This window comes from Aedes albopictus, chromosome 3, assembly GCF_035046485.1.
Source record: "Aedes albopictus strain Foshan chromosome 3, AalbF5, whole genome shotgun sequence".
Lineage (NCBI taxonomy): Eukaryota > Metazoa > Arthropoda > Insecta > Diptera > Culicidae > Aedes > Aedes albopictus.
The window spans coordinates 421,170,339-421,195,085 of record NC_085138.1 but is presented as its reverse complement, the minus strand read 5'-3'; the positions used below and the strand labels follow the sequence as shown (position 1 = coordinate 421,195,085).

Below are 24,747 nucleotides of genomic sequence, written 5' to 3'. Positions count from 1 at the left end.
CGCCACTACACAGCTATCTAGGCTGATCGGGAAAAGAAGTTAACATTGATGGTCAACTTCCAAACGAGCCCGAACAGCCTTTTCGGAGCTTTGTATAATGAAAAAAGACACCGTTACACCCGTAGATTTAAGGATCCAAACTCAAGAATATGTTGGATGGCCTAGGATATCCAGGAAAAATATTCTTCATAATATTCTGCATCATATTCTACCCCATTTTGAGCACCAAAACTACAGAACTAAAGCGTTTCAGGAGCGTTTAAGGAGCGTCTCATGGAGTTTTAGAGGGAGTTATGGGCGTTCAAAGGCTGTTCAGAAAGGTTTCTGGGTGATCCAAGGGCGTTCCAGGCAGGGTTGTAGAATGTCACGAAAATGTCATGGAAAATATGTCATGTTGTGTTCGAATTTAGCGAATTCATTGCGTTCAATCTTACTCTTGTCAGTTATGTGACACATGAAGCGTGACGACAACATTAGTCTTTGAAATCGAGCCTGGTATTCATATTGACATTTTCGTTGCCGTAGAAACAGATATGATTGCGATGCTCGATACCATGCCTACTGAGATGTTTGCTATGGTTGATTCAAATACGACTTAAATTCAAAAACTAATAAAAACGCCCACTACTGGAGTGAAGGATTTCTCAACTAAACTATTTCATAGAACAAAAAGGCAGTTCCATTCCGGTCATGCAGTTCCATCTTCTAATATCCACCCAGGATTTTTTTTATTGTTGCATCATAGTTTAAATATTTGGTTGGTTTTGTTGTTACATTGTCGCCACATGCATTATTATTGTTCTAATAATATGGATTAGCTTTTTGTTTCACACATCCAAATCATTGCTTTTGATCAATTTTTCAGTTACCATATTTCACACCATTTCATATGGCTATGTTCTTGTACAAAAACGTTGTTTCCCTATTTCACTTATACATACTTGATGATATTGTGATTACATTTCTATATCATTTTGATTACAATGTTTGAAATAAGTATCGTTTAAATAAACCAGTAATAACTTGATTATGTAGCAAATATACTTAGAAATTGTGAGTATTCAGTTAAACAAACAGTCTAAAAGGTGCTTTAACTACAATCTGTAAAACGAGTATTTCAGAGTAAAACAATAAACAATTCTCACCTTTCATCGCTCTACTCGCCCTCCAGCAGCTCCCCGTCTCAGTTCCCCAGCAAACAGGGCATGATATCACATTTTCGTTCCTCGAGCCGATGCGGACAATGCCGGGCGTGTTCCGAGTTCAGCACGTAACGTGTTCGCTGCTGGACGGCGTAGTCGCCGCACGTCTTGCTACAGGGAGACCACGCCGACCAGGCGGAGTAGTCGCAATCGATCGGTTCCGGCGTGTACCGGGTGCTGGGTCCCCACGAGGGGTTCGTATCGTGCCGTGAGGAATCACAGTGCACGAAGCAACGCTCCACCTTACGGAGCTTCCGGGGACACCGATGGCCACCGTTCGTTGGATGAACCTGGTTGGAAATGGAATAAAAGCAACACTTATGAACCCTGAGAAAGATTTGACCGAAGTGAACCGAAACGTTCACGTGGAGGGAAACTTACCAGAATGGTTCGGCTCTTCACGCGGAAACCTTCTCCACAGGTGGCATTGCAGGGACCTCGCTTCCAGTGCGAAGTTTTGCAGTCCTGCTTGAAGTCCGGCGAGTAGTCGGAGTTGATGATCGTCTGGTCTCTGATCGGAATGTTCGTGAATTTGCGATCTGTTAAACACACACGGGTTATCTCAATGTTTCGATTCTAAAAGAGGTTGCTCATACCTTTGCTGCAAGTGTCCAAGCAGTCTTCCCTGGACATGAAGTTATTGTTGTTACCACCACATCCCGTAAAGAAGAGAATCGAACAGTCGTTCTTGTCACTGTCGAAGTACCACCGGGTCTGCGAATCCCGACAGTTGCCAGGTTTCGGTTCCAGGAAGCACAGTTCTACCGAAAGAAACTAGATCTTAGTCCTCATACATCCCCCAAGTCCATACCCTGCAAACAACTTACCGGGCACTCCATAAAGTCCATCGCACGCCGGAAGATCGTGTCCACAGGTGACCTCCTCGACGGTTTCAACCCCGTAGCACGGATCATCCCGATCGAGCGTCATCAGCCCATTGTCGTAGTCGCCTCCAACGGATTCGTCGTCATCCTCGTCATCGTCGTCATCGTGCATGGTTGGGCGCCTTCTGGCCAAGTAGTAGTTGACGAAGCGCTTGTGGTGCATCTTGGTGTTCAGGGCAGCGTTCAGTGGCATACGGGTTCGCATCTTGCGTCCGAGGCCACATGTCACACTGCATGGGCCCCATTCGGACCATTGGGACATCTTGCATTCGGGGTTGATCTGTGGGCGTTGAAGATAGAATTTTCTTAATAAGAACATGATTGACAATCCGCGGTTGCTCCTCTGTAACTGCAAGGACAGCTGCATTTACACAGGGAGCCAACAGATGATCCTACTCTGTACTGCTACGAGAATTCACTCAAGTTCTGGCTACACAGAGACCTCTTTTTGTGCCATAATTTAAAATTATCCATACATTAGATAGGGTATTTAATGAGGGAATTTTGGACATAAGTTAAGTCAAGACTTAAATTAGCAATCTTAGTTCGCGAGAACAGGTCTCCCTGGGCGTTTGAGTTGAGACTATGGACGGTACCAGGAACTTCCCATAGAGACCTAAGGGGGCTTTAGGGGCGTTTTAGAGAGTTTCAGGAGCCTCTAATGGCGTTCAAAGAGACACCCTCTGAAACACCCCTGAGAACCCTTGAAGCGTCCGAGGGACTCTGGAATCAACCAGACTCCCAAGATCCCCTGAAACACCCCTGCAACTTCCTGGTACCTCCTGAGACCCTCTAAAAACACCTTTGAGACTTCCAGGTTCCCCTGAAATTCATTGACACCACTTGAAACGCCTCTGAGATCCCCTGAAGCGCTCCTGAGGCTCCCTGACACACTCCTGACACCTTCATGATCCCTCCTGACACCTTCATGTTCTCCTTATTACCTGTGGACCCCCTGAAATGCCCCTGATACCACCTAAAACCCCCCTGAGACTTCCCTAAATGCCCCTACGAACTCTTGGTAGCTCCTGAGATCCCTTAGAACGCCCCTGAGACCTTCAGGTACCTTTGGGCCCATATAGCCACTAAGGTAAAGGCGTGGGTACATGACCATGCTAGAGGTGACGAGTTCGATTCCCGGTCGGACTAGGAACTTTTCGTAAATAAAATTTCCTTTACTTTCTTGGGCATAGAGTATCTCGTGCCTGCCACACGATATATGTAGAGAGGCAAAATGATCATTGGCAGAGGAAGCTCTCAGTCGAAAACTGTGGAAGTGCTCATAGAACACTAAACTGAGAAGCAGGCTATGTTCCAGTGAGGGCGTGATGCCAAGAAGAAGAACCTCCAGGTACCTCTTTGAAATCTCTGCAACGCCCCTGAGAACCCTAAGTACCCCCTCAGAGCCCCTGAAACCTCCTAAAACACCCTTGATAACTCTTGGTACCCCCTGAAACACATTTAAGACCTTCAGATACCCACATAAGCCGCCTGGGATCTGCAAAACGCCCTTGAGAAGCCTCTAAACGCCCATGAGAGCCTCTAAACGCCTCTGAGACATCTTGGCATCCTCTGAGGCCCCCTAAATGCCCCTTAAACACCCAGATACCTCCCCCTGAATAACCCTTTAGACCCCCTAAATTCGCTATGTGACTCCCTAAATTCCCTAACGTAATTGAGACCTGCTGGTACCCCCTGAAACCTCCTGAGACGGCCCTTAGACCTTCATGTGCCCCCTGAAACTTCTTGGGGCCCCCTGTAGCGCCTCTGAGACCCCATGAAACCAAATTTATACTCACATTGGCGCTAATCACCGGCTGCGAAATGTCCCCGGCGCACTCCTCGCTGCACGGCACTGTCTGCTGCAACCTCGGCGGATTCGGCATCCGTTCGCACTTCTTCCGGGCTCCCTTCTTCTTGTATTTCCGGGATCGTGTCTTGTTTCCCTTACCGCATGGTGTGCTGCACTCACTCCACGGACCCCACTCGGTTACTTCACACTCCGGATCACTCTGGTAGATCACATCCAGCTCCTGACTCGTCTGATAGTCGCAGTCCCGTTCCGGTCCCACGCACGGTCTCCGTTCGAACAGCTTCTTCTTGCAATCCGCTTGCTTGGCTTTTACGGGGTATTTGAACACCCGACGGCGCGTTTGGCGACCCTTTCCGCAGCGGGAACTGCACTCGGTCCACTCGTCCCACGGTTCGGTTTCACACGCCTGTTTGTATTCGTTATCTTCGTCATCGGTTTCGCAGTTCTTCTCGTACAGTCGCTGACGAGACAAGTAGATCCGGGCTAGGGGCTTCATCTCCGCTCCACTCGGATCGTAGAACGGCGACCGTGGGTCGTTCGGGTAGTTGGACTTTATTCTTCGGATAGCATCCGGAGGGTTTGTCGGTTGATCCGGCGAGATGTAGGTGGGACCGCTGTCGGTTCCGGCATCCCATGGATACAAGTTGAGGATTTTGTTCTCAATCCAAGAACAGTTCGTCAGACACAACTCCAGTCCGGAAACTCCGACGATCCAATCCGGCGAGGGATCCAGCATCGAAACAATCGATACCAAGTGATGATTGGAATCCACCCGGAATACGGCAAACGTTTTTCCCGTCACATTCGGATATGATATGCCTCTGGCCTTGATTATTGTCCGGATCTTGTCACTCTGGTTCTTCAATTCACTTTCCAACATCCGCGTTGAACCATGTTCCGCCACTTGCTTCAACCCTTCGCTAGCCACCTGACCGTATTCCCAGAAGCGGTAGTCCACCGTATGCGATGCTCCAATGACATCGCTGAACCTGGTCAACCATCCGTTCGACGGGAAGTCCTTCGGATGAGTATGCCTGGACCAAAGTCCCTCAAAGGTCAGTTCGTACTTGGCCTCGTCGCATGCGCAGCACTCCTTCAAAACCGGAGGTTGCGTGTCCACGGAGTCTGCCTCGTCTTCGCAGAAAATCTTACTCAACGGACCATCGTCCATGTACCACACATCGCGATGTTCCACTACGGTGGCTCGGATCGCTATGCAGCCACTTCCGGCCGGAGGCGCCACCCAGTTTACCTGGATCTCGCTCTTCGGTATCGAGCTGGTTTGCGTCACCGCGTTGGGGCAACGTTCGCTGAACTTGGTCAAGGCATCTCCCAGCAGGTTGAAGGTGCCCACGTGGTGTAGGGCGCCGTTGTTCTGCGGTTCCGGTCGACTGAGGGTCATTTCCTTTTCGGCGGCCAGGAAAAATCCGGAAAACTTGTGCGGCACCTGCATGGACCGGATGCCGACCAGACTGACTGTGAAAGAGAATAAGGGAAAACAAATCAATAAACAAGAAGTCATGTGAATAGTATAAACAAAGCTGGATTTGATCCAAATCCAATCCACATCCAATCCAAATCCAATCCAAATCCAATCCAAATCCAATCCAAATCCAATCCAAATCCAATCCAAATCCAATCCAAATCCAATCCAAATCCAATCCAAATCCAATCCAAATCCAATCCAAATCCAATCCAAATCCAATCCAAATCCAATCCAAATCCAATCCAAATCCAATCCAAATCCAATCCAAATCCAATCCAAATCCAATCCAAATCCAATCCAAATCCAATCCAAATCCAATCCAAATCCAATCCAAATCCAATCCAAATCCAATCCAAATCCAATCCAAATCCAATCCAAATCCAATCCAAATCCAATCCAAATCCAATCCAAATCCAATCCAAATCCAATCCAAATCCAATCCAAATCCAATCCAAATCCAATCCAAATCCAATCCAAATCCAATCCAAATCCAATCCAAATCCAATCCAAATCCAATCCAAATCCAATCCAAATCCAATCCAAATCCAATCCAAATCCAATCCAAATCCAATCCAAATCCAATCCAAATCCAATCCAAATCCAATCCAAATCCAATCCAAATCCAATCCAAATCCAATCCAAATCCAATCCAAATCCAATCCAAATCCAATCCAAATCCAATCCAAATCCAATCCAAATCCAATCCAAATCCAATCCAAATCCAATCCAAATCCAATCCAAATCCAATCCAAATCCAATCCAAATCCAATCCAAATCCAATCCAAATCCAATCCAAATCCAATCCAAATCCAATCCAAATCCAATCCAAATCCAATCCAAATCCAATCCAAATCCAATCCAAATCCAATCCAAATCCAATCCAAATCCAATCCAAATCCAATCCAAATCCAATCCAAATCCAATCCAAATCCAATCCAAATCCAATCCAAATCCAATCCAAATCCAATCCAAATCCAATCCAAATCCAATCCAAATCCAATCCAAATCCAATCCAAATCCAATCCAAATCCAATCCAAATCCAATCCAAATCCAATCCAAATCCAATCCAAATCCAATCCAAATCCAATCCAAATCCAATCCAAATCCAATCCAAATCCAATCCAAATCCAATCCAAATCCAATCCAAATCCAATCCAAATCCAATCCAAATCCAATCCAAATCCAATCCAAATCCAATCCAAATCCAATCCAAATCCAATCCAAATCCAATCCAAATCCAATCCAAATCCAATCCAAATCCAATCCAAATCCAATCCAAATCCAATCCAAATCCAATCCAAATCCAATCCAAATCCAATCCAAATCCAATCCAAATCCAATCCAAATCCAATCCAAATCCAATCCAAATCCAATCCAAATCCAATCCAAATCCAATCCAAATCCAATCCAAATCCAATCCAAATCCAATCCAAATCCAATCCAAATCCAATCCAAATCCAATCCAAATCCAATCCAAATCCAATCCAAATCCAATCCAAATCCAATCCAAATCCAATCCAAATCCAATCCAAATCCAATCCAAATCCAATCCAAATCCAATCCAAATCCAATCCAAATCCAATCCAAATCCAATCCAAATCCAATCCAAATCCAATCCAAATCCAATCCAAATCCAATCCAAATCCAATCCAAATCCAATCCAAATCCAATCCAAATCCAATCCAAATCCAATCCAAATCCAATCCAAATCCAATCCAAATCCAATCCAAATCCAATCCAAATCCAATCCAAATCCAATCCAAATCCAATCCAAATCCAATCCAAATCCAATCCAAATCCAATCCAAATCCAATCCAAATCCAATCCAAATCCAATCCAAATCCAATCCAAATCCAATCCAAATCCAATCCAAATCCAATCCAAATCCAATCCAAATCCAATCCAAATCCAATCCAAATCCAATCCAAATCCAATCCAAATCCAATCCAAATCCAATCCAAATCCAATCCAAATCCAATCCAAATCCAATCCAAATCCAATCCAAATCCAATCCAAATCCAATCCAAATCCAATCCAAATCCAATCCAAATCCAATCCAAATCCAATCCAAATCCAATCCAAATCCAATCCAAATCCAATCCAAATCCAATCCAAATCCAATCCAAATCCAATCCAAATCCAATCCAAATCCAATCCAAATCCAATCCAAATCCAATCCAAATCCAATCCAAATCCAATCCAAATCCAATCCAAATCCAATCCAAATCCAATCCAAATCCAATCCAAATCCAATCCAAATCCAATCCAAATCCAATCCAAATCCAATCCAAATCCAATCCAAATCCAATCCAAATCCAATCCAAATCCAATCCAAATCCAATCCAAATCCAATCCAAATCCAATCCAAATCCAATCCAAATCCAATCCAAATCCAATCCAAATCCAATCCAAATCCAATCCAAATCCAATCCAAATCCAATCCAAATCCAATCCAAATCCAATCCAAATCCAATCCAAATCCAATCCAAATCCTATCCAAATCCAATCCAAATCCAATCCAAATCCAATCCAAATCCAATCCAAATCCAATCCAAATCCAATCCAAATCCAATCCAAATCCAATCCAAATCCAATCCAAATCCAATCCAAATCCAATCCAAATCTAATCCAAATCCAATCCAAATCCAATCCAAATCCAATCCAAATCCAATCCAAATCCAATCCAAATCCAATCCAAATCAAATCCAAATCCAATCTAAATCCAATCCAAATCCAATCCAAATCCAATCCAAATCCAATCCAAATCCAATCCAAATCCAATCCAAATCCAATCCAAATCCAATCCAAATCCAATCCAAATCCAATCCAAATCCAATCCAAATCCAATCCAAATCCAATAGTTTCCGGATGTACTTTAATGAACTTTTCACGTACATTTAAAAATTATTCAGGTTGTGGTGTCTTGTTTGAAAATTCCAATTATATTTTTGAAAACTTTATGAAATTTGATAATTTTCAAATAGACATTGAGAGAGAAGATTCTTAAACATTGAAATTTCTTGGTAGGGCCATCACATAATAATGAACAATTTCGAATGTTTGTACCACATTAAAAGTAGCAGCAAACTTATCAGAAGCAATTCTGTTCATGACACGTGTTATCTACTGCTATGTGAAACAAACAATTTGCATATCAAAAGCCAAATGAAGCGAAAACAATAATAAACCAGATTCACGAACAGTACGTGGCACCAACAGACAGATCTAGTGAACTGTGCAAAGCTCGAACTGCCAAAAAAATGTGTCACGATAAACCACAGCTCGGATTTCCACGGTGTACTACGATGAGCAGTACACACATGCCGCCATCATCATCATCATCGTTTTCCTACACGAAGGAAAAAAACTCATGCTGGAGCGCCCTAACGTGGTCGCGTGCTGGTGGCAGCACCATCGCCACCGCCGCCGCGCCAGTACCATTCAGTATTGGGTTGTAAAAATTTACATACTTTCCCGACGCGTGATGAAGTGGGTCTCGCTCGTAATGTAGGCGGTGGCTGCGGCACCCAACACTCAGTCACATCCGAAAAATATGGCCTTCACATAAAAAAAAATCAGTCCCACGCAAGGTCCCACGGCCGGGTTTCGAGAGTAATGAAATGAAATTTATGACCCGTCATGGCAAACGCTCAAAGGTTGAGTGGTGGAGGGGAAAAAGTGTGGGCTATGAGAGGCGCCACCGGTGCAAAAAGTCGGCCGAGGCCGCAGCCGCATATCATGCTATCAGAAACTGGAATTTGCAAATGCAGTTCGATGTGAGTCAGTTTTTTTCGGGTTTGTCGAGCTTGTGAACACATGTGGATTTTTTAGGAGAGTTTTACGACAGAGTTTGTTTTAAAGTTGAAGTGGGACTTGAAAAATTAAAACGTTTCACAGAAGTATCACCATAACTTCCTTTAAAGGCTTCAGTTATGTTTTGTGTTATGTTGAACCTTTTCGTAAACCTGTTCTCTAGGATCATGGGGTGCTCTGGGTCATCACCGAGAATTTGGAGGAGGAAGTATTACCGAAGGAATGGATGGAAGGTATCGTGTGTTCCTTCAACAATAAGCACTACTACTGAGCACTGAGTACAAGATACTCTTTCAAGTTATATTCCGCCGTCTATCACAGTTCGTGGGGCAATATCAGGCTGGATTCATCGTTCACCCACGGACCAAATCTTCACGGTACAGCAGATCAAATGGTCGCCATCCGCCAGGTGTTGCAGAAATGCCGCGAATACAACGTGCCCATGCCCACACATCACTTGTTCATCGATTTTAAAGTACGGATTCCCGGATAAACTGATACGGTTGATCAAGGCCACGATGGGGCCACGATGGGTCGAGTGATGTGTGTAGTTCGAGTATCAGGGGCACTCTCGAGTCCCTTCGAATCTCGCAGAGGGTTACGGAAAGGTGATGGTCTTTCGTGCTTGCTGTTTAACATTGCTTTAGAGGGTGTATTAAGGAGAGCAGGAATAAGCACGTGTGGAATGGTTTCCACGAAGTCTGTCCTGTTACTTGGTTTTGCTGATGATATTGTAGCTCGCAAACAACTAAAGAATAAGGACAGGCGAATCAGATTAGTCATCAATGTGTTGACGACAACGTACATGATGGCGACAGGAAATCGAGCTTACTTTGGACTCTGAAAAATTCTACGATCGAACAAAGTTCGCCGTCACACGAAGTTAACTATCTACAAAACGCCGATTAGATCGGTAGTCCTCTATGGGCACGAGACATCAACTCTACGTGCAGGGGTCTAACGCGCCCTTGGAGTTTTCGAACGGAAGATGTTGCGTATCATCTACTAGATCGATCAAGTGAAGGACGATTTGCGAACCCTTTGCAGAGTATGGAGCTGGAGACACATAGCCATTGACCAAGCGGAATGGGGACTACTACTATGTACAGTAGCGTGGTTCAAAAAATCGTTTTTGCTCCACACTGCTTATTCGATTCGTAACCAGATGCTAAGCCTTCTCCCAAAAATTGAGCTGATTTGGTTTAAAATTGAGAGTGCACAAGCCCTTCAAAGTTTGTATGGAAATTACTATGGGAAAAGGACGTTTTTCATTCAATTGACCGTAGCATTTCCCCAAGTGCCCTAGAGTGTTAGTTGACCCTTGGTACTCCTAGGCTACTCTATCAGCTACAACTTTGCCGAAGACCACATTCAAATCGGACGCCTCAATAATTAGTTATTAATTTTTATCCAGAATGAAAATCTTTGATCATGATGGTTACACTATTCGATGGGCATCACTGCAATTTGCCTTGAAACATAGTAGCCATGATTTCTGTGTGCTATCTTTGGCGCCATGTGCAGCAATGTTGCCTGCTGGGAAGCTGAACGATTACTGTTAAAGTTCCTCCAGTTGGGTAAAAATCGATAACTAATTAATGAGACGTCCGATTTGAATGTGGTCTTCGGCAAAGTTGTAGCTGATAGAGTAGCCCAGCAGTACCAAGGGTCAACTAACACTCTAGAGCATTTAAGGAAATGCTACGGTCAATTGAATGAAAAACGTCCTTTTCCCATAGTAATTCCCATACAAACTATGAAGGGCTTGTGCACTCTCAATTTTCAACCAAATCAGCTCAAAATTTGGGAGGAGGCATAGAATCTGGTTATGTATCAAATAAGCGGTGTGGAGCAAAAACGATTTTTTGAACCACGCTAATGTACAGCAGAGGACACTCAAGCCTTAGTCAGACGGGTAAGGTATAAATCATGAGAATTTGCATATGTTTACCAACGAGGCTGCAAAACGGTGAGTCGATAAGGAGAGCGTCTAATATAGCTCTGATCCTCACAAGTTCCTACCTCATGCTTCCACGGGTCAATCGATGACAAAGACCGCCAGCTAAGAGTTGTGTGCTTAGCTGGTAACAGGGTTGTTAATAGTCATCGGAGCTGAAGCATAATCACTGGGCGAGTGAGCCTTTTGGCTCGTGAATTGCAGAATGTTGGTGTGTGTGTGTTGCTGCTATTCAGGAAGTGCGGTGGCCCAAATCTGGTGAACGTGAATTCACGGTGGTGGATCCCGTCGCCAACACATCATTCAAATATAACATCTAAAACAGCGGTAGTGATGGGCAGATCCAATCCGGCAGAACATGGGGTCGGATTCATAGTGATCGGGAAACAGATGAAGCGAGCAGTGCTGCAATTTTTCGACAGGCCTTTATGATAGCGATATTTTACTTTTTTTTCATTTTCTCCGTTTTGGTTTTCCTGTCAATGTTGCTTTCCGATCACCAACACGGGAGCGAAATGAAATAGGTACTCACACTCGCACGCAGCGTGCTGAAAGCGAGAGCTGACAAGGCTAAATTTCCTTTCAATTTTCTGTAGTTGAGTGTTTTCACCCGTGCACCCTTAAATGAAACAACACAGCGCACGAGTAACTTTCACGCAGCGAGCAAAAAGACAAAAGAATTTTCACGCAGATTTGTGTAACACCGGATCAGCACATTTTTTGTGTTGATCCGGTGTTACACAAATCTGCGTGAAAATTCTTTTGTCTTTTCGGTCGCTGCGTGAAAGTTACTCGTTGCGCTGTGTACATCGAGTTCTGCGTGTGGTAGCGTATAGGGCACTCACTCTCACAAGCCACCGCTTGAGACGAATGGCCTTTCATCATGAGTAGTGTGTGGATGATTGGGAATTGATCTTGTTGGGTCGCTCACGAATGGAGCTCTCGTACTCTGTCAGTTCTCACATTGAGGAACTGAAAACGACCTCCGCAGTCATTCATTTTCGGCTGAAAAACAGGCACTGAGACTGATATTTTGCAGGACTGGAAGCGAGTAATGAGGTAGAAGCCGATCAACGAGCGGATCTGCGTATTGAGGATTTGAGGCAAATTCTTCAACTATAGCCATATCAATGCCTATGCGCCGACCAACGACAAAACCGATGACGTGAAGGATGCGTTTTACGAATGCCTTGACAAGACCTATGGAGAATGCCCAAAACATGACGTAAAGATTGTCATCGGTGACGCTAACGCGCAGGTCGGAAGAGAGGACTTTTTCCGTCCAATCATCGGTACGGAGAGCCTTCACTCCGTCACAAACGACAACGGCATGAGATTAGTTAACTTTGCTGCTGCCAGAGGGATGGCCATTAGTACCTAATTTGCACGCAAGACTATCCACAAGCACCCAAATGGCGAAGTTTGCAACCAAATCGACCATGTGCGGGTACATGGCCGACACTTCTCGGACGTCATAGATGTTAGAACTTTTAGGAGTCCCAACATCGACTCAGATCACTACCTCGTAGTTCAAGTCGTAGTTAGTAAGATTCGAGCTCGGTTATCAACCGTGTCAGACTCTAAGAACCGGCGATCGATGCGATTCAACATCTAGCGTTTTTCACCAGAAGCTGGATGAGCGGATAAGTGAAATAAACGAGAGCGATAACCTCATCACTCTGTGGGAGTCTATCCACGGAGCGATGAGTACGGCAGCGCGGGAGGTGATAGGCACTGCTCAAAGACGACCAAGGAACAAGTGGTTCGGCGAGGAGTGTCAGAGGGTAACGGATGAGAAGAATGGCGCCAGAAACCGGATGTTGGTGTCTGGGACCCGGCAGAGCAGGGAGCGATATGGGGAAGCGAGAGCAGCCGAAAAACGAATCCACCGCAGAAAGAAAAAACACAATGAGGAAAATGTGATTACTCAGGCGCAAGAAAGTATGGAGCAGAATGATATGCGGAGGTTTTACGAAACTAATAATGGCGTGCGGAGAAAAACAGCGCGTTCTCCCATCATATGCAACGACCGTGAAGGAAACTTGCTGACAGACAAAACAATGATGGTTGCCAGGAGGAGAGATCACTTCGTGGAGTTGTTGAACGGTGGTAATGGAAGAGCGACAGACAGAATTCGAATCGACGACGACGGACAAGCTGTGAAACCTCCAACGCTCGACGAGGTCAAGACAGCCATTGAAGGGCTGAAGAACAATAAGGCTGCTAGTTGGTTGGATGGTCTCATTTACCCTCTATACAAAAAGCAAAAAGGCATCGGCTGGAGTGCGCGAATTACAGAGGAATTTTGTCCGGAATTCTATTTAACAGGCTGAGGCCGATTGAGGAGTCCTTCATCGGCGAATACCAGGCAGGTTTTCGTGAGGGCCGATCAACGACGGATCAGATGTTCACCCTGCAGCAGATTCTCGATAAATTTCGGGTGTACAACTTGCAGACCCATCATCTGTTTATTGATATCAAGGCGGCGTACCATATTCAGTGAAGAGAAATGAGTTATGTATGACTGATTCGTGCGACGCTTGATGGTTCGAAATCAAGTGTACGGGTTGCGGATGAAATTTCGTCATCGTTCGTAACGTTAGACGGGCTGAAGCAGGGCGATGCTCTTTCGAACTTACTGTTCAACATAGCGCTGGAAGGAGCGATAAGGAGAGCTGGTGTGCAAAGGAGCGGAACCATTGTCACGAGCTCGCATATGCTCCTGGGCTTCGCGGATGATATGGACATCATCGGGATCGACCGTCGGGCCGTGGAAGAGGCGTTCATACCTTTTAAAAAGGAGACTGCGAGGATTGGACTAACAATTAACACCACAAAGACCAAGTACATGATTGCTGGTGGTCAACGTCGGTCCAGCCGTGGTAGTGGTGACGAAGTGGTGCTAGGTAATGTAAAGTTTGATGTTGTGGACGAATTTGTTCATCTTGGTACTCTAGTAACGTGCGATAATGATGTTACCCGCAAGGTGAAAAGACGGATTACAGCTGCGAATCGGGCCTTTTTCGGTCTGCGAAACCAGCTGAAGCCCTGTAGGCTGCAAACGAAGACAAAACTCGTGTTGCACAAGACTCTGATTCTTCCGGTCGCTTTTTACGGCCATGAATCGTGGACGTTGAGAGAAGCTGATCGGAGAGCCTTTGGAGTCTTCGAACGTAAAGTGCTGCGAACAATACTCGGCGGTAAACTGGAGGACGGCATCAGACGGTAAACCAGGCCATGAGAAGGAGAACCCTTGGATCATGGTTGGGGAAAAAGAGGTGACGAGTAACGAGAGGGCAAAAACCGCAGAGCTCACAGCCGCCCTCAAGCAGCTCCCAGTGTAGAGTACCCGAGCAGGAACGAATAACTGACACAAAACCGCAGCATAACTAAGTCAGGTATTATGCTTTAGCATAATAAACGTGCACTACCTACACACGGAAGCACTGATGATGGAAAGGATGCATTCCACGCGCAGCTTCAACGCGAGAACGATAGCTGCCCAAGCCATAATGTCAAGATCATCATGGTCCACTGCACGAAATTATGCTGGCCTGCTTACTCTCACAGAAAATTTGACGTTTGAGCGGTGCCGACACCTCTCAAACGTCAAATTTCGTGTGAGAGTAAGCGGGCCAGAACAAATTCGTGCAGTAATCCATAGGAGACTTAAACACTCAAGTTGGCCAGGAGGCTGATTTTTGACCAACGATTATCAACTGACGAACGAGAACGGCACGAGACTGAACATGGCTTGGCCATACGTGCGACTTACTTCCACCACCTACCCCAGCGTTCCGTATTGTTACATCTGGAGATCACCACAGCAGACGGAATCCCGGATTGACCACATCATGATTGATGGACACTTTTCAGACATTATCGACGAATGTAACGAGGGCGGTCATGCTGCAGTATGGGACTCGGCAGAACGTCGAACGATAGAAAAGAACACATAAACAGCAGACCCGATTCTTTCGGGAGAAAAGGCGCTGTGTTGAAGGAGCTGGGTGCGAACAATAAGAAACACGGAAGTTTTACCAGAAGCTCAAAGGCTTTGTACCGCGAACCGAAATATGCAGGAATATTAGCGGGAGCATCTTGACGGATGGATATGAGGTGATCGTAAGTTGGAATAAGTACTACGATGAACACCTGAATGGTGTGAGAAGTGCAAACATAAATGATCAAGGCAGCGGGAGAAAGGGCTACATCAGCACAGCAGGGAATAACAACGAGCCTACTCCCACGTTTAGGGAAGCTAAGGATGCTATCCTGCAACTCAAAAAAAAAAATCAAGCTAGCTGGCAACGATGGTATCGGAGCTGGACTCATCAAAATGTGTCCGGAAAAGTTGGTCACTGAACAGCTACCGAAGGGGTGGATGGAAGAGATCAAATGCCTCATCTATATATCTGTATACAAGAAAAGTGACAAGAACTTCCAAGCCATCACAAATGTCAAATGCCATGTACAAATGCCGCATACAAAGTGATATCTCAGATCATCTTCCGTTGTCTGTCACTCAAACCGACTTCATTGACGGCCGGTCGACAATGAAGCAAATTTTCGCCGTGTTGCAAGTCGTCCAAAAATCCTGCAAACACCAAGTCCCAAGCCTGTTCATCGACTTCGAGGTGGCGTACAACAGTATCGGCCGGACGGTGTCAAAAACTGCGTAAGGATATCGGATGACCAGTCTACTAATTCGTTCGAATCTCGCTGGGGACTACAACAAGGTGAAAAACTCTCATGTCTGCTGTCCAATATTGCCCTGCAAGGTGGTATGCGATGAGCCGCGAACGATTGGGCAAGCCTAGGCAGCAGTGTTACGATAGACGGGGACACTTTCGAGGTGGTGGAGGATTTCGTCTGCCTCTGATCCCTAATAATGGCACTCAACAACGTTAGCCGTGAAAGTGGAAGTTGGGCCTACTATGGGCTTCACAAGAACCTGCGGGCGCAAAAGATTCACCCTCGCACCAAATGTACCATCTACAAAACGCTGATAAGGCCGATGGTTCTCTACGGACACGAGACCTGGACTATGCTCAAGGAGGACATGCGAGCACTCGAAGTGTTCTAGCGTTGGGTGCTTAGGATAATCTTTGGCAATGTGCAGGAGAATGGTGTATGCCAGCGACGAATGAACCATGAGTTCCCTGTACTCTACAGCGAACCTGGCAGTCGGAAGGTGGGAAAAGCTGGAAGGGTACGATGGGTAGGACATGTTGTGAGCATGCCGGACAACAACCCTGCAAAGCTTGTGTACGCAAGAGATCCGAATTGAACTAGAAGACATAGAGAGCAGCAGGCAAGGTGGGTGAACCAGATGCAGAACGATCTGGCAAATGTGGGACGCGGCCAAGGTTGTAGCGAAGAATTGTTGATTTAGTTTTTAGTATGTAATGATGTAGTACTAAAATAAATGAAAAAAGTTTTCCAATCGGCATGAATTTTTCGTGCCAGCGATAAAATATCTATCCACATGTCGGAAAGTTTGTTCGACATGTGTCAGAGATTTATGAATGTGTTTTCTATGCGAGGATTATTTCCGGGTACAGATATTTTTACCGCGTTTGCTACAGTTGCAGTCTCCATGGATGGCGGCTTTGGTTGATAGTCCAACTAACTAAATCGAGCTCCCCGTCCACGAGTCTGCGGTTGTCGCGATGACGACGTCTGGTCTCGTGTGGAACTACAGTTATCGATCCCACCACGTTTCAATCAGGATTTCATTACAGAGTAAGTATGGAAAATTGCAAAATTCGTTAGAGCACTTTATCGCTGAAATGAGTTTTTTTTTTTCAATAGCGAACGAGTTGCAAAAAAAAATCCATTTACTGAGTGAAAATCTTTTTTGCTGTAAGTGCTTCCACGGCTCATCTGCCCATCATCCAAGTTGGCGACGGAATAACTATAATCATTATCGTTATTGCTTTCCAATCATTTGTTTCGCCTTGCAGTGCCTACTATGGCCTTCAACCTTCCAACCAACACCAACTAAATGGAACCGTCCGTCGGGCGTCGGATCTGGCCCTAGCGGTCCATCGCATTTCGCACGCTTGCTTCCTCTTTCCATTATCCTCTTAAATGCATTGGCCGCGCGTAAACAAAAACCATTTAGCTCTCTTGTCGATTCCGCGTTTATTGAAATGAGATTACGTGGTTGGGTACGGTTCTTTTGTGTTTTTACATGGCAGTCAGTGTGTGTACGGACGCTCGCGCACCAAGAGCAAAAGAAACATTTATAGTCAAACAATTTTTCGCCATTAAAAAGCTCTTTTTTGTCTAATGGATGGAAAAGCCATTTTCGTTGCTATAGTCGATCCGACGCCACCGTCCATGGCCTGCCTGGCCGCACATCATCCACCGACCGGGTGACAGACAACAATGGCGGCAACGGAACCGGATAATTGACAATTAAAAGAGTCCAAATGGATTTCTGTCGTTTTTCTAGGTGGGAGCGTATTTTTGCAGGTAGGTATACAGGGCAAAGGGGATGAAGAGATGATGTACAGTTTTATTATTCTACCTTGTTTGAAAAATAATTCGAATTGTCATTTGTGAAAATTTATAAATATCATGGCGATGTACTTCGTATATCTATAAATATCCACGAAGGTCACAGAATCGATTTTTTTTTCGTATACGATTAGATTAGTTAGATTAGTTAGAAGATTAGTTGTGTAGAGCTATTCGAGCATTTAGCCGAGGTACTTTTTTTGTTTTTATTTACGTGTATTTTAACATAACGCTAATTCTACACTTAAGGACAAACGTCTTGAAATCCCGCTTGAACAGTGCATCAGAACTTTAGACGCACAAATCTCAACAAGAAAGCTCCAAACAACAGTACATTTTATTATTCTGTTCTTGCTCACTTGTAATAAGCTTAAAATAAGAAGATCAGGTGCGCTGGTTTTGCTTAACCCTTCAGCACGCGCGCTGTTGTAAAATGTACAACACTACCAAAAAAACTCGCTCGTTGTATGCAGCGCAAGCGCGGTGCAGTTTCGCTTGCTTGATGGCGCGCGTCCTGAAAGGTTAAGAAGATATTTGTGCGCCCGAAATCGTGAGTAGGTACCAAAGTCGACCATTGAGGCGGCCATATTGGGATTCTAACAAGTCTGTTCTTAAAACCAATGGACTTATTTTAAGAACTTCTCGTTCCAACTCAATCAATTTCATATCAATAAGCTTGAAAATACACTGCTAGCAGGGATGTCAGGTGAAATTTTCAAATTTCTTGGGGAAAATTTCAGATGGGTTAACCGAGAAAAATAAAAAATAAATTTCTGGAGAGAAAAAAGAAATAATCGAAGATGTTTTTAGAAGAAACCTCTGAAGAATTTCTGAAGAAATTTTCGGAAGAGTTCGCTGATGAACTTCTGGATGAGTTTTTGAAATATTCTTCATTAAATTTCTGAAAAATTTCTCGGTGGTATTTAATGAGTATTTCTGGAAAAATTCTCGAAGATTTTTAGGACGAATTTTTAAGAAAAAAATCTCAAAAATTTTCTAAGGAATCCTCGAAGAAATTTTCAAAGAAATCCTGGGATGAATTTTTAGAGTTTGGAATATTTCATGAAAGAACAAATGAAAGAATTCTAGAAAAAAAAACAACTTTCAAAAAAGTTTACATCGTTTCCAATAAGTTCTCATACAAAATCAAGTTGAATTCATCTCACATCTGTAATTAGTAAATTTATTTAGTAATCAAGGTACGAGATGAACCAGCCGAGGGCTGAAAATCTCGATAATAAAGAAAAATAATAATAATAATAATAATAATAGTAATCAAGGTAAATTTATTTAGTGAAAGGGCATTTAACACTGACTAAAAACAGCATATGATTTGGAATTAACTGTCCTTTATTCTTCTCTGCTGATCGTTTATGTGTCGTAAGTCCATTGCAGCTGGCACGCACGCCATTTTATTGATATTTCGTCTCATTTTAACGAGTAATGGTTCAAGTTGAAACAAATTAAGTTCCTGTCCTCACCATTGCTAGTAGCAACTATGACCAGAAGAGAAAAAATATTTGATTCTCTATTGGTGAGGAACGAAGCCGTTTTATTTCATACAAAATGAAACGTAAATTGAACAAAAATGTAAATACAGGGTGCGTGCGATATTTTTGCACTAAATCATATCGTTATCATAAAACACGTTTTAAAAATAATTCGACAATAGATCTATACTAAATGATTTTTTTTTCGCGAACAATTGTGATTATTTCAATGATTTAGAAAGAAAAAAGTAGTTCTAATATCGATAACCTTTTTTTGAACGATCCAGAGAACCACTGCAAGTCCGTTTTAGTGTTGTTCTCTATATTTTGGTCAACAATTGTGTTATTTTAGGTAAAACTAGAATATTTTTGTGTACGAGGAGCTCCAATGGTATCATCGTTATGTGTGCCGTTCAAAAAATATCCCATAAATTTGAAAAAGAGGTTTCTAGAAGACGAAAATGCGAACAACTTAATTGTAAATATATGGAGCAGCTGCATACTATCTGCATTTTCTCAGCTGTCAAGAACGATATGAAGCTGATTTTTTCAGTGTAGTTGGGGGATTCCATAGGCTTGTTACCTACAAAAAACTACATCGCTGGAATGGAAGATAGCGGAGAAATAACTGGAAGAAGTCGGAAATTCTAATTTGAGCATTGGTATTCTACTAGGGCTGCTCAAACATTTATGAGAAAATTTAAAACTAAAATATCCTAAGTCTGGCCACCTCAATTTGCTGTTTTAGACTCCCATAAGCTACAGCACAAATTTGAGCTGAATTGATAAGGTCTTAGGTATCGCTCGACTAGTCTGAAGTTTATATGATAAAACTTGTACAAATATGTGCAGGAATGGCATAGTTTTAGTTTTCTGCCACTAGATGGCACTGAAAGCGTACAATAACCCCAAATTTTAGTATTATTATAGGGAATTCTATGCGGAACATCTTTGTTGAAGACCGTTAAGTGATCCGATGATTGCTAAAAAAAAGTTGTACCCTAGACTTAGTGTATCGAAAAAAACAACCAGTTTTTATTGATGTTATTTGATAATGTGTTAAAATCACCACGTCAAAATTATTTAAATTATAATTTTTGAAGCATATCTGTATCATTACGTCTCGTGTATCATTATCGGGCTTTTACACATTACATTTTACTGATTTCGTCTTATTTACACAACACATAGTAGAACCCGAAATGTTATTGGGCGCGCTAGTGTAAAACATAGGATCTGAAAATATTTTCTCATACCACCACGTTTTTGATTATTAATGGTTTTATATTTTTCACAGTTTACTAGAAATATGGTGCATTTGATGATGTGGGATTTATATTTTTATTGCAACCCCTTGATGAAATATTCCTGTTTGAAGGTTAGTGCAAAATTACCGCACGCACCCTGTATACTTGTTTAATAATATTTGTTATTTTAAAGAAGCATAGCTGCATCTTGTTGACTCACACTATTCTCACTTCTAATACATGCTTGTATTCCTATTGTGGTAAATTTTGTACAACATTTACGTTTTATGATGTTTATCTTTAATATAACGGTAATTTTCAAGAAAATCAGCCCAAATTTCTTACTATATCATCATTAAAATTGTATTATAGAGCCGAGATTACTGCCTTGAGGTACACCGGACACGTTTTTGAAGGGTGTAGATTGAAGGGATTCGATTTTAACACTAAGCGATCGGCCGGTCAAATAGGATCTGAACCACTCGACAAAATGGCCAGACACGCCAATTTTCTATAGTTTCTTCAGAAGTATGGCGTGGTCAACTCTGTCAAAGGCGCCTTTTATATCCAAATCGATAGCATCTACCTGCTTCCCAGCATCCATTGCTTGCAAACACGTTCACGGTAAAAAATCAGCACGCTCGATGTAAGGGAAAAATCCATTAACTATTCAACATCCCAATCAACATGATCAGCAATGTTTTTCCTTTGAAATCACAATGCTGTCAGTGTTGATTTCAGAACCAAAACACACCCACCGGAGAAAATAACTGAAAATCACTTCGATTTGCACTACTGTATGAAGCAGTACGATCCAAAGTGAAAAGCTATTGGTTTGGTAATGACTGTTTTGGACATGAAAGTAAATATAGATGACAGGTGGTAGAAAGTGTTTCGCTTCGATACGCACCTCTCTAACAGATGTGAAGTAGTGTAGTGGGAAAACAGATGATCGTGAATCTCAAGGTTCTGGTATTGAATCTTGGGTGTGGTGAACACTTTTTTTTTTAATTCTAGTTTTGAAATCAAAACATTGTCAACTACGAATTGAAGTGAATTTCCATTTAAATTGAAGAGGCATTGAATGTTCTTTTTCGAATGATATTTAATTGATAACAAACTGATTAGACAGTAGTGCGAATTCAAGTGCCAATCAGTTTATATCAGAGTGCAGATTTTTTACCGTGTTGAAGTGAACTGAGACAGATAGGTGGTGACAGACCGTTTCGGGTATTCAAATGAACTCGTCGGAATGCGGCCCGAGCTCTGTTCATCTCAGGGTACGGCCAGAGTGGACGCGTCACGCGACGCGGATTTCCCATACGATTTGACAGCTCCTTATTATTGATTGTTATTCTTTGGCGTGCGAATTTCCGCGTCGTGCCGCGTGACGCGCTCACTCTGGCCGGTACCTCAGACATCAAGGAACGAGGAAAATAGGAACTTCCTGTACAAATAATCCGAAATACTTTTATCATTTCTGCTGATATTGTTATCATACATGTATATTGATCATTTGAAGTTTTTACTGTTTGCGTCAAATACTGGTTGCAATAATACAATTTATGCACTAATGCTTCCTTCCATAAACAATTACAACTTAATCGCTGTTCAATGGCGAACAAACATAAATTCTCAAATATATGAACAGTGAGCTTCCGCCGAACAATAATGCGAAATCGATGACTATTAGACTGGGTCAACAATGTCGATTTTTTGGAACAAAGCTTTTTCGATTCGTTTTAGCGTCCAAAGCAACTGTGCAAAATTTGGGAGCGATTGGTCGCTTCCCCGTATTCCGCATTGCGATTGAAATTTGTAAGGAATTTAGTATGGGAAAACGTGTTTTTTTGCATTTTTCTCATAAATTGAAATTTTTCGTCTAAAACAGTCTAACCAATGACGGTAAAGTATAGCCTAGGATATGCCGAAAAACTTTGTCGAAGACCACAAAGTGATCCGACACTTGTGAAAAAAGTTATAACGTACAGATTGCCTAGTGGTGCTTAACATTTAACATGTAAAGGAATAACATCAATAATAAAATCTCAATTTTTGGCCTAATTTACCAGGCGAATAACTTTTTTCACATACGTCGTATCACTTTGCGGTCTTCGACAAAGTTTTTCGGCATATCCTAGGCTATACTTTAACGTCATTAGTAACATGGTATTAGACAAAAGAATTCAAGTTATGAGTAAAATGCAAAAAAGGACGTTTTCCCATACTAACTTTCATACAAATTTCAATCGCAATGCGGAATACGGGGACGCAACCAATCGCTCCCAAATTTTGCACAGTTGTTTTGGGCGCTAATATAGATTGAAGAAGCTTTGTTCCGGGTTGATACGATCAAATTTAAAGTTTCTCCATACAACGTTGACCCACTCTAATGACTATTTTCTGTTAGTGATAATCCTCTAATAAATCCATCCATCCATGACAAATATACTGTTTGTTTGCGCTATTGATGATCAACATGGGCAAGGGACACAAGTCCGAACATATGTGTGCAGTGGAACAGAAACATACACCCATGTAATCACATTGTTGAAAGCATCTGCCAAATTGATACCGATGGAATCCCCTGTAACAATTAGAGCAAACACAATACGTTTGCAAATATTTGCATTAGGAATTATGTCCTGCCATTCCATCATGTCCTATAAAAGGAACTGGTAACCAAAAGAGCGAGACACTTTACGTGTCATAAAAATGGTTCGCATCATTGTCGGTCGACAAAAAGCATCGAAAGTTCATTCAATTACCTCTAATGAAGCATAGCTACCAGGGTCGTGCAATTTCGAAAGGAAAACATGACGTACGACGACTGTAGCAAATCGTTTCCCATGCGAATAGACTGCTGTGATGCTTCATCTCTCACCCAGCAACACACTCGTTCGTTGCTGCTACAGAAACAAGTGTGTATGAAACATGGGATGATACACTTGGATTTTCGTCTCATTTATGGGTCATTGAAATACTTCAACATGCTAAAAACACTATTTATACCACATTTTTAAATAGTGGTGCACGCCAATAGAATGATAATTATGTTTTATGAAAGAGGATAACAAATTCGACCACTTAAATCCAATAAACCGGCGCCCGTAACCATTGAGAGACTAGCGCGCACCAGTGAGACACTAATGCTCTGACGGGTGAAGCACAAGCAATGTGACCGGGTGGGAGACTACCGAGTGCTACGATGAGTGGAAAAGTTTTTTTTAACGACCGAGTCATTAGAAAAATGTATGTAACACTTGAAGTGACTCATTCAAATGTTGCATGAAAGTGTATCATTGAAACGAAATTGTACGCCCCTGATAGCTACTTAACAGTATCGCACCCACACTGTCATAAAACCCCCAGACCCCCTATGGATCCCAAACTTCCACGAAAATAAAAATAAACAATGATCAATTCCAACACACTCGGTTGACTTGTTTCGATCAGACTTGCTTGCTCCCACTGACAACACCCGCACATTCCGATACATTCCTACCTACCGAGGTTCATCGGAATTCAAACTTCGAGCATACATACTACCCTCCCCCACATTATCATAGTGGAAGATACAGTAGGCGATGAATAAGCAACGCCTCATAAAATTTCATGGGCCTTGACGACCAACAGCCGGTAACAAAGAAGGCCTTTTTTTTGCTAGGATCGTCGTCTTGCGCCTACCTATCGGGAGACAATTTTTGTAGTGAGGGGATGTTGGGGTTTTACAATTTACGTTCAATCTAAATGTCTGACAAAAAGTTAAAAAGTCAGGCCAAACATGTCTAAAGGTCCTATCTGCAGAAGAGAGGCTCTCTTTGGGTTCCCTCTCTTTCGTTAATATCTCAGCTGTTCGTTTGAAATATGATTGTCTCGTTGCATAGAACGATGGTCAAAACAATCGTCTTTTGATTTGTACTGCAAAAGTAGTTGAAAAGTGTACCGTTACATTGCAATAATTAATAGAGAAAGTGAATAAAGAGAGGCTCTCTTCTGCAGATAGGACCTATTGAAATGTTTGTCCTGAGTTATTTACGTTACGTCAATTACGTTCTATCTAGATGTCTGTTGAGTGTGTAAATCTTAAAAGTGATAAAACCGTGGATGTTTTTTAACCTATGAATCACTGAATTTTCTTCTAAGCTTTTAATTTTCCGCTTTTAATTGGGTTCTTTAGGGGTATCCAGATTATTGCATAATCGGAATCTCCGTCCAAAAATTAATCTAAATCCAGAATTTCATCATTTTTGATGGCCGGGAACTATTTTTAAAATGAATTTAAAGTTTGTATGGAGAATTTTTTTTTCGGGGCGAACTGTCACTTTA

General features: G+C 42.8%; 1 protein-coding gene across 3 annotated transcripts in view; it reads right to left on the bottom strand.

Annotated features, from left to right (window-relative positions):
• Positions 1-682: 682 nt before the first annotated feature.
• Positions 683-24,747, bottom strand: part of LOC109410630 (spondin-1) — a 167,270-nt gene continuing 143,205 nt past the window's right edge. For all 3 annotated transcript variants that reach the window (XM_029875753.2, XM_062856360.1, XM_062856359.1), the window contains exons 4-8: positions 3,886-5,375; positions 2,030-2,366; positions 1,799-1,963; positions 1,584-1,741; positions 683-1,492 (exon numbers count right to left, since the gene is read on the bottom strand). In XM_029875753.2, the coding sequence (XP_029731613.1) occupies positions 1,184-1,492; positions 1,584-1,741; positions 1,799-1,963; positions 2,030-2,366; positions 3,886-5,375 (2,459 nt within the window). In that variant the 3' untranslated portion in view covers positions 683-1,183. The remainder of the gene's footprint in view (positions 1,493-1,583; positions 1,742-1,798; positions 1,964-2,029; positions 2,367-3,885; positions 5,376-24,747) is intronic.